Source organism: Austrofundulus limnaeus, unplaced genomic scaffold (assembly GCF_001266775.1).
Source record: "Austrofundulus limnaeus strain Quisiro unplaced genomic scaffold, Austrofundulus_limnaeus-1.0 Scaffold918, whole genome shotgun sequence".
In the NCBI taxonomy this organism is placed as follows: Eukaryota; Metazoa; Chordata; class Actinopteri; order Cyprinodontiformes; family Rivulidae; genus Austrofundulus; species Austrofundulus limnaeus.
In genome coordinates this window covers 36,961-46,643 of record NW_013953320.1, presented here as the reverse complement: position 1 = coordinate 46,643, position 9,683 = coordinate 36,961, and the positions used below count along the sequence as shown (strand labels likewise).

Here is a 9,683-nt window from a genome sequence, read left to right as displayed (position 1 = left end):
AGTCTGAAAATATTTATTGATCTCAAATACCTTATATAGAATATAAGGTATAAATATATTAATATATATAGAATTTCTAAGTTATATATTTCTAGAATATAAGAATACACAAATGTTATCACTTTTGTTGTTCCTTTACTACAAAAACTTCGTTACCCATAAAGCCTCGCGCTGTGACGCAGACGTCAACGACAAAATCAAGATGGTGCTTGAAAGTACTATGGTCTGGTAAGGAATTAGGCTTTTGTGTTTAAATTTAAAAGGTATTAAAAGCTAATTTAGCATAGTTGAAGCTTTTACATACGAAATAAGATATATATTGTTTAAACATGTTTTGTTTAAAGCAAGAAAACGGTTATTTGCTTTGTTTTTCCACTTCGTTCTTCCGGCGAGTCCTGAGTCACTCCATGACCGTAGCTTGATGCTAGCAGCTAACATTTATTTATTTTTATTTATTTCACGTTTCTTTAACGAAATGCTTGTTTGTTTGCGGCCATCACTTGTTACATTATTTGTAGCCGTGTGTTTAAAAATCCCAAAAGTACAGTTTAGGTTGCGTTTGGCTAAAAATAAAACAAAGTAGCTGCTATGAATTTAGCATTAGCCGGCTAACAAAAATCACAATCTGCCTCCTTCTGTCTCAAAACGTGATGACATGTTTGAATTTTACCTTTGTTCAAACTACCAGATCAGTATGTTATTTATACATCCCAAACCGGTTCTGCATATCGTTTAAAATGTTATTTAAAAGAAACAAATCCACATAATATCCATTGATTGTTGCATCTTGTCACAACAAACGTTTTCTAAGGCTAAAAAAAAAATCATCAGTTTTTTAATGAACTACTCAAAATAACTCAAAATACCATACCATCTTTATTTATAGAGCACTTTAAACAGCCACAGGACCAAAGTGCTGTACACATAATAAAACATGCATACGTTCATAAAATCAATAAAAAATTAAAATAAAACATAAAAACAACACTACAAATTGTGTTCAAAGGCCAGAGAGAAAAGATGAGTTTTAAGAAGAGATTTAAAAACAGACAGGGACGTCTTGTCTTATAAATGAGACCAAAAAAGTTGGTTTGTTTTGAACCAAGAGGTTTGTGAACTCTTCCAACTCTTCTACATCTCTTCAAAGCTCTCGTTACAGCTCCTTTTATTTTAATCTGTATTTTCTGACCTGATCCTCACTGTCTCAGGTTGGGATAGTCAGTCTTGTTGAAGGTTTGCAAATAATCTATAGCACTTTTTATACTTGTATTTACTCCCACAAGTTTAGGGAAAGTACGGTAGTTGGAAAAGAAATAAGAAACAGCCTTTATTGTCCCATGGCGACAGCAGCAGATACAAACATCAGGCCACAGAAACTGTATATTTTTATGTTCATTATCAACTGTAGCAATAATAATACAATTAAAAACAGGGTCATGATCCGACAGGGTGCAAATTGAGTTGAACTCATTCATTAAGTCCAGTACAGGAAGAAAAAAAAAAGAGAGAGAGAGAGAGAGAGAGAGAGAGAGAGAGAGAGAGAGAGTGTGTGTGTGTGATGGGAGCAGTGATGCTTGTAGAGTCTAACAGCTGATGGGAGGAAGGATCTTCAGTAACGCTCCTTTGTGCATTCAGGAGGAGCTCTGCAGATCAGTTCTATGCATGAGACGTTCTCTGTCATTCATGTTATTTATGGGAAAAGATATTTCCACAACCAAATAGCTGTAAATCATGATGTGACAGCAGAACTGAAACGACACAAAATGTTCTACAAACTCCATTTACAGTGTTCACCTTCATCGTTGTAGCTTTTTATTTTTGTTTGGTCTAATCTAAATATGTTTTTAAGTATTTTTCTTGTATTGATGTTCTTGTTGGTTCAGTGTGGACAACAGTGAGTACATGAGAAATGGAGACTTCCTGCCCACTCGGCTGCAGGCTCAGCAGGATGCAGTTAATATTGTTTGTCATTCCAAGACCCGCAGTAACCCAGAAAACAACGTAGGCCTCATCACCATGGCAAAGTAAGAGTCAGTGTGCTTTAACTTGTGCTCTGACATTTAAAACTGTTCATAATAACAGTTGTTTTCTCTGTGCAGCAACTGTGAGGTGCTGACCACGCTGACTCCAGATACAGGGAGGATACTGTCCAAGCTGCACGCCGTGCAGCCTCGAGGCAACATCAGCTTCTGCACCGGCATCAGGGTGGCACATGTGAGTCTGGTTTTTTCTGTGGTGCAGTGACTGTTCCCTGCAGGACAACAGCAGAGGAAAAATACCACTAACTGTGGTGAAGATTTAAGACTCAGAAGGCTCAGACACAGTAAAAATCATAAATACACAAAAACTGATCATTTAAAACAAAGTTTGTGTTGAACTATCTCAGTACAATGGAGCTAGAACACTTAATGTATATAAATACCTGCATTGAAAGGGACAATAATTGTGTTTTATATGAATTTGTGACTCACAAATTAAATTCCTTATTTTGTATTGTCTGTTTTACAAATCTGTTTGCAGCTGGCTCTGAAGCACAGGCAGGGCAAAAACCACAAGATGCGCATTGTTGCATTTGTTGGGAGTCCAGTGGAAGACAACGAAAAGGAAGTGAGTCAAGTCCTGACCTAAATCAATCCTTGTTTTACCTTATCAACAGTGGATTTGTGATCACTCTATAAATCAGTCAGTAAAAACAGCTTCTCACTGGCTGCCGCTGTTTGTGACTAACTGGCAACAAGAAGTCCCGTCTCAGAATATTTGACGTTCTCTGTTGTCTCAACAAACTGCAGCCTTGTTGCTTTCATTTTGGATGCATTCAGAAATAATAAGAGACAGATTTTCTCTCATGATGGTCAGAGTTATGGCAAACATACGACGGTGTTTTAGGGCCACTTTGCACATGAAAAATAAAAGAGAGCAAATCTCAGGAAAAAATCATAATTTCTGAGATTAATTTCAGAATTTTTTGAGAAAAAACAAGGAAATTCTCTGAGCTCCAAAAGTTGTAAATTTGCAAGAAAAAAAAGAATTTCTGAGATAAATTACAGAAACTTTAAGAAAAAAAACAGGAAATTCTCTTACGTTGAAAAGTCACAAATTTACGAGAAAAAACTCAGAAATTTCCATAATTAAAGGCAGAAATTTGCGATATTTAAACTAAACTATTTTCTGACATGGTAAAGTAAGAAATTTACAAGAAAAAAACTTGTAAATTTATGAGGAGAAAAATACGTTCAGTGTGACCGCAGCATTATTCTCTATGTGGACATGCACAGTTTGTTCATAAAATGCATAAATAAGGCTGAAATCACCATAAACTGAAGCTTCACATATCAAATATATGTTTCACAAACTACAACTCTGGTTTTAAATATTCTGCAATCAGTGCAGAATATTTTATTCCAGGTTTGAAGTCTCTTTGTGTTTTAGTTTTGTTTTATTTAGTTTTTTGTTTTTGTTTTGTTTTTATTTTGTTTTTAGTTTTGTTTTATTTTGTCTTATTGTTTTCTTTTGTTTAGTTTTGTGGCTGTATCAATAATTTACAACTACAAGATTGACTGACAGAAACTGAAAACTTCCGACCATATTAACAGCACCAGTGTTGTTTTAAATATAACATTTCTAATTTAAAAGCAGTTTTATAAACTGGAACATGTTTTTTTTCTTCTTGCAGCTCATCAAAATGGCAAAGCGTCTGAAAAAAGAAAAAGTCAACGTGGATGTGATAAACTTTGGCGAGGAGGTAATAATTTCTGAAAGATGCTAACCTCTGAGTGTCCCTCGTGTCAGTCAGCACATGTCTCCTCACTGGTGACGGCCCAGCCTGCTCCAGCCTCTGACTCTGGTTGAACTCTGCAGGAGATGAACACAGAGAAGCTGACAGCCTTCATCAACACACTGAACGGTAAAGAGGGAGCAGGCTCACACCTGGTCACCGTTCCTCCAGGACCCAGTCTGGCTGACGCCCTGCTGTCCTCACCCATCCTGGCAGGAGAAGGAGGGGCCGTGTTGGGCCTGGGAGCCAGTGACTTTGAGTTTGGAGTGGATCCTAGTGCCGACCCCGAGCTGGCACTGGTGAGAAAAAGACCTTTTCTTTGTTTTCATCACGGCTGCATTTGGTTTATTGTCGTCTACATTTTATTCCAGGCTCTTCGTGTGTCCATGGAGGAGCAGAGACAACGACAGGAGGATGAGGCTCGCAGAGCTGCTGTAGCATCAGCAGCTGAAGCTAACATCTCGTCTCCTGCTGCAGACGGTGTGAAAACACTCTGTCTGCTCACCTGTCAGCCTGAAACATGAAGGTTAGAGGGTCACAGCTGTGTTCTTGTCTCTCTCCCTCAGAGTCTGAAGATGCTCTGCTGAAGGTGTCCGTTCCACGAACAGACTCGGCCACTCCTGCTCTGCCAGACTTCAGTCGTATGACGGAGGACGAGCAGATCGCCTACGCTCTGCAGATGTCCATGCAGGGAGCAGGAGCAGGTAAAATCTACCTGTGTGTACCGTCATGCTGCAGGCTCAACATGTTTGTTTATTTTATGGCTCTCTAAACTGATCCAAACTGTTTGTGTTGCTGCTCTAATGGAACCATGTCCCACTGAATATCAGCCCTTCACTTTCAGTTTTATTACTTGGCCTTTAGGGGTGTAAGAAAATATCGATACACTGAAATATTTCATTTCCTGATACTGTATCGATATTCTAAAGCCCTGTATCGATTTTTAATTAAAGTTTAAAATGTCAACTTTCCTGCCAGCCGTTCATTTTTATGTTGTAGTTCAGCCTCTGACCACTAGTTGGCAGCAGTGAGCCAGHCATTTGGCTCCTCTACCTCTTGAGCGCCAGAGAGTAAGGTTAGCATTAGCATTGTAAGTAAACATTAGCTTCATGCTCCGATAGCTGAATCTGAGAGGAAAAGACCGACACCCTCTGCCTTCTAAGCCGAGGTAAGGTTGAGGATAAGGGTAATAACATGATAATAACACGTTAACGAGTCCAGCACTTGTTTTATGTCCTTAGAGTGTCCATACACTGCACTTTGTTCCAGATGTGGATGTTTTGGATAAATGGCTTGAACTTGTAGATCGTTTCATTTTCACACTCAGAAAGCTGATCAGATGAGGTGCTGCTGCTGGTCGACACCACTCTCTGGCACATTTTACAGCAAGTTTATTAAACCTTTAAAACCTGAGGCACGTCCACATCACTGGATTTACTGTTTTCTTTCAGATCATCAGTTTTGTCTGCTGTGTTTTCAGCAGTGGTTTGTTCACCTACAGCTGCTCAGCTCCTCTTGGAGCTGTGTTGGTGTAGCGTTGAGCGCTGCTGTGACATCTCGTTTCTTTAAAAGTAATAACCCTGTTATTAACCCTGTTATTAACCCTGTTATTAACCCTGTTATTAACCCTGTTATTAACCCTGTTATTAACCCTGTTAAGGGTTAATAACGCTGTTATTAACGCTGTTATTAACCCTGTTATTAACGCTGTTATTAACACTGTTATTAACGCTGTTATTAACGCTGTTATTAACGCTGTTATTAAAACAGTTTCTACCCTGACAGATATCACTACTGAATCATTGTCCAGCACTATTAGGAAATATATGAAGGTTAATCTTCTTGTAAAAACTGTTTGCAGCAAATCAGTGAATACACCCAGTCCTTGCTTCATGTTTTTTATTTGTTTTCCACTAAAATCAGTTCTTCCTTCTTCCTCCTGCAGAGTTTGTTGCTGAGGACATGGACACAGGTGGTGATGTGGATCCCAGTGAGGCTAAGGTCAGGACCGTGTGCTGTAATGTTAGTGTGTTTCAGTGTTTTCAGCTTCAGGAGCTTCTTGTTTCTGTGCTCAGGATGAAGAGGACTATGATGTAATGCAGGATCCAGAGTTCCTTCAGAGTGTTTTAGAAAACCTCCCCGGTGTCGACCCGAACAACGAGGCCATTCGTAACGCCATGGGCTCGCTGGCCTCCCAGGCCGGCTCCAAACCAGACCCCAAGAAGGACGAGGAGAAAAAGAAATGAAACGTTAGATTTTCTGTATGATAAATAAGAGATGTGAGAGCTTCACTGTAAGAAAACCTCTCTGCAGAAAACAGGTCGTGTCCATCGTTTCTGTGTAAATCCTTAATGATCAGAAGCTTTTTTTCATCACAAGCACATGTGCTTGAGCTTTTTCTTTTTGTAATATAACTCCTCTGCAACATGAACATATTTCTTCAATAAATTTACAATAAAAAAGAGAAAAAAATGAATACTTCCTTGGTTACTTGATAACATTTGTCAATTCAAACCTAACAGTTATATGATTTTATATAACCGTACGGTTCAGACATCTTTTGGAAGGAAATCAGTCAATGTTGCATTAAAATGAATTTATTTTAGCATAACAGAGTTAAAATATTACATTTAAAAATACTATAAACTTAAAAGCCCACATGTATACAAATAAAACTAGCACATTTTTATACATCTAAATACAAAAATAAAGGAATATTGTATTAAAGGGTACATGCAAAGTAGTTATTCACGTTTATATGTTTACTTAAGTGCATGTTATTATATTTGATATTAATGACTTATTGCTTGGTGCAGTTTTAGTCAAACTACAAAATGTTAAAAAAGGTTTAAGATATTGCAAAATTCTTTTTGTTTTAATTTGTCAAAGAAGGGTATTATGATTAAACTGTAAAAATAAATCCATTTTGGTGGTCTTAAATAGGGTACTTTTTAAAAATGATGTGTTAGGTTTCTAATCAGAAACACTTGTTTAAATTTTAATCGGGTTTTCAAAAATGTTCAAAACAAATGTTAAAAATTACATAGTGACTAATGCAAAAGTCTGTTAAATTGTTCCTGAATCAAAATAAACTAAGAAATAGGTGAAATAATGTTATATACATTATAAAATATAATAATTTTAAAACAATTTAAATGCAGATCAGAACTTTCAGAATAAAAGTTTTCCGAGATAAGCCAACATTTCTAATAAACGAACAAAACAAAAAAAAAGCAATAAGTTAATTGGAAAAAGTACTTAATTGTTCAGTGATAAATTACAAATGTGTGTTAATAAACTGAATATGAAATAAATGATCAAATAAAGTCAATCTGGAGTAAAGTTCGCAGAAAGCAGCCGCGGACTGTCGCAAAGTTGATGACATCAAACTTGTGCGACCGGGAGGAAAGTCAGGAACCAGCTTTACTAACTGGCAGGTAAATAAAACACCTGCTGGCTTTGCTTTGAGCAAACACAACACGCATTTAACAAGAAACATTAAACCTTCAATAACCGCGTGTTGCACGGATTAAAGCTCGTGTTTTTACTGCTTTTAGCAGGCTCGTTTATCAACGTTAGCCTAGCCAGTTAGCATGCTAATGCTAATGGAGCTAACCGCTAGCTGCCACTTGTTGCAGCGTGACAGTAAAGTTTGACACAACTCTGATTTTTAGCTCTTTTTACCGTGTTTGTGTTGCACCAGTTGAGTTTACAATAAAAACCCGGAAGTGTTTCTTCTGTTTTCACATTTCTAAAGCTAAATCTGACAGCAGCTGTTTGATTTAAATCTGACAGCAGCTGTTTGATTTAAATCTGACAGCAGCTGTTTGATTGGTGAGAAGTTTTCAGTCACCTTCAGTGACTCACCTGTTGTCCTCACAGGTTCCCAGTCTTCTCGCAGGCGATGGGGGACATGAAAACCCCAGATTTTGACGACCTGCTGGCAGCGTTTGACATCCCTGACATCGATGCGAAAGAGGCCATCCAGTCCCACCCAGAGGTGCCCCGGGACGAGCCGGGTCCAAACCCGCAGGAGGGTCCTGCAGCCTGTCAGAGCGAGCCTTCTGGGGTCAGTGTCATCGTGAAGAACACCGTTAGACCAGAGTCTTCTGAGCACGAAGACACACCTGTCGGGGATCAAACCGACAACACTTTGAGTGCCTCTCAGGTTCCTGTGAAGCTGCAGGACTTCAGCTCGGATCTTAGTCCGGATCTGGCAGCTGGTGCCCCCATGGAGCTGCAGATGAGCAACGGCTTTGAGGAGGGACAGTCCAGCACTCAGTCCTGGCAGAGTTCTCCTTTTAGGTCCACGACAAGGGATGATGATGATGATGATGATGATGATAAAGATGATGATAAAGATGATGATGATGATGGTGATGATGGTACCGCTTCTTCATCTCCTCCCTCAACAATTCCACACCTGTCCCCCCACCCTCCTCCACATGTCGACCCACCTGCTAACCCACTGCCCACCTTGACACCACAGAACCTGAAAGCTGACCTCAAACACCTCACAGACGACGAGGACTCGGATCCAGACCTGGGTAGTCCGCTGATGATCCACGAGAGTCCGGAACCTGAGACCTCCTCCCCTCCCAAGCTGAAGCGCCGAGCCAGGTTACACCCCGACCAGCCGGGGTCTCGTGAAGACGCGTCTCGTCTCATGTTTCCTCCTGAACTCTCATCGCCAAAAAGACTGAAAGTGCAGAACAAGGACGGACTTCCTGCTACACCCAGCTCCCCTGTCCCTGCTCCACAGGACCCCCAGGACCTCCTCCCACCTGTCCACACAGCTGTCCACACAGCTGTCCACACAGCTGTCCAGGATGAGAAATATCCTGAGCACGTGATCGATGAGAGAGACTCACCTGAGAGCCCCCCACCCAGTGAGACCGGCCTGGTGTTCAGAACCAGCAGCCCTGATGTGAGTCAGGAGAAACTAAACCCCACAGAGGAGCTGGTTGGAGACAAGTTCAGTCCAGAGACGGCAGGGGACACCAGAGGGACAGCAGGGGACACCAGAGAGACAGCAGGGGACACCAGAGAGACAACAGGAGACACCAGAGAGACAACAGGAGACACCAGAGAGACAACAGGGGACACAAGCGAGGCGAGCTGCAGTGCTGGTAGTGAGGAGACCCTCTCCTCTCCGGTAAGACCACTCACTGTTAAAATCAAAAAGCCCAGCGGGAGCATTAGAAGAAGTGTGACCGGCGCGACGCCTAAACGGAGCGGAAAGGCAAAGGAAGTGGACGGTGCGAAACCTTCTCCAGAACGCCACAACACCAAGTCCAAAAAGGAGCCGTCAGACGTGCCGGTGGCAGTGACTCAAGACTCCACCTCTGCAGGAAAAGACAAGTCCTCTACAGAGACCAGGTCCAAAGTGTCCCTGACAGCGGTGAGCATCACAAAAAGCACGGCGCTGCCCCGGACCGGTCCGGGTGTGGTCAGCCTGGCTCAGAAAGCTCTCAGCAGTGGGATGAGCTCTTTAACCCAGCTGCCGGCTCAAAGCGGAAACAGACCGGCTTCTATAGTGAACAGCACCGGGGCCATCATCTCCAAGAGTCAGACCAACCTGGTGGAAGCCTTCAACAAGATCCTCAACAACAAGAACCTGCTGCCCACCTACAAACCAGACCTGAGCTCCCCTCTGCCAGCCGAGTGGGGCCTGGCTCTGCCTTCACAGGTGAGCTGTCACCATACAAGTAAAGAGCCTGTCACATCAAAGTTTAATACGTTTATAGAAAGATAACATTGATAACATGTTGCAAAACAAGTTTCATGTCGCTGAGCTGAACAGTTGTCGAGAAACAGTGTGTAAAATAAGTATTGAACATGTCACCATTTTTCTCAGTAAATATATTACTAGAGGTGCTAATGACATGAAATTTTCACCAGATGTTGG

The 9,683-nt window shown here is 41.0% G+C and overlaps 2 protein-coding genes across 4 annotated transcripts in view; both read left to right on the top strand.

Moving 5' to 3' along the window:
- The first annotated feature begins 202 nt into the window (after window positions 1–202).
- On the top strand, window positions 203–6,251 carry LOC106533276 (26S proteasome non-ATPase regulatory subunit 4). The gene is made up of 10 exons (XM_014029526.1): window positions 203–228; window positions 1,884–2,024; window positions 2,100–2,214; window positions 2,521–2,607; window positions 3,674–3,742; window positions 3,859–4,074; window positions 4,147–4,255; window positions 4,342–4,479; window positions 5,721–5,776; window positions 5,851–6,251. The coding sequence occupies exons 1-10, from the start codon at window positions 203–205 to the stop codon at window positions 6,019–6,021; spliced, it is 1,128 nt and encodes a 375-aa protein (XP_013884980.1). The 3' UTR covers window positions 6,022–6,251.
- Window positions 6,252–7,140: 889 nt separating this feature from the next.
- LOC106533274 (zinc finger protein 687) overlaps window positions 7,141–9,683 on the top strand; it is a 16,719-nt gene continuing 14,176 nt past the window's right edge. For all 3 annotated transcript variants that reach the window (XM_014029524.1, XM_014029523.1, XM_014029522.1), the window contains exons 1-2: window positions 7,141–7,212; window positions 7,658–9,464. In XM_014029524.1, the coding sequence (XP_013884978.1) occupies window positions 7,154–7,212; window positions 7,658–9,464 (1,866 nt within the window). In that variant the 5' untranslated portion in view covers window positions 7,141–7,153. The remainder of the gene's footprint in view (window positions 7,213–7,657; window positions 9,465–9,683) is intronic.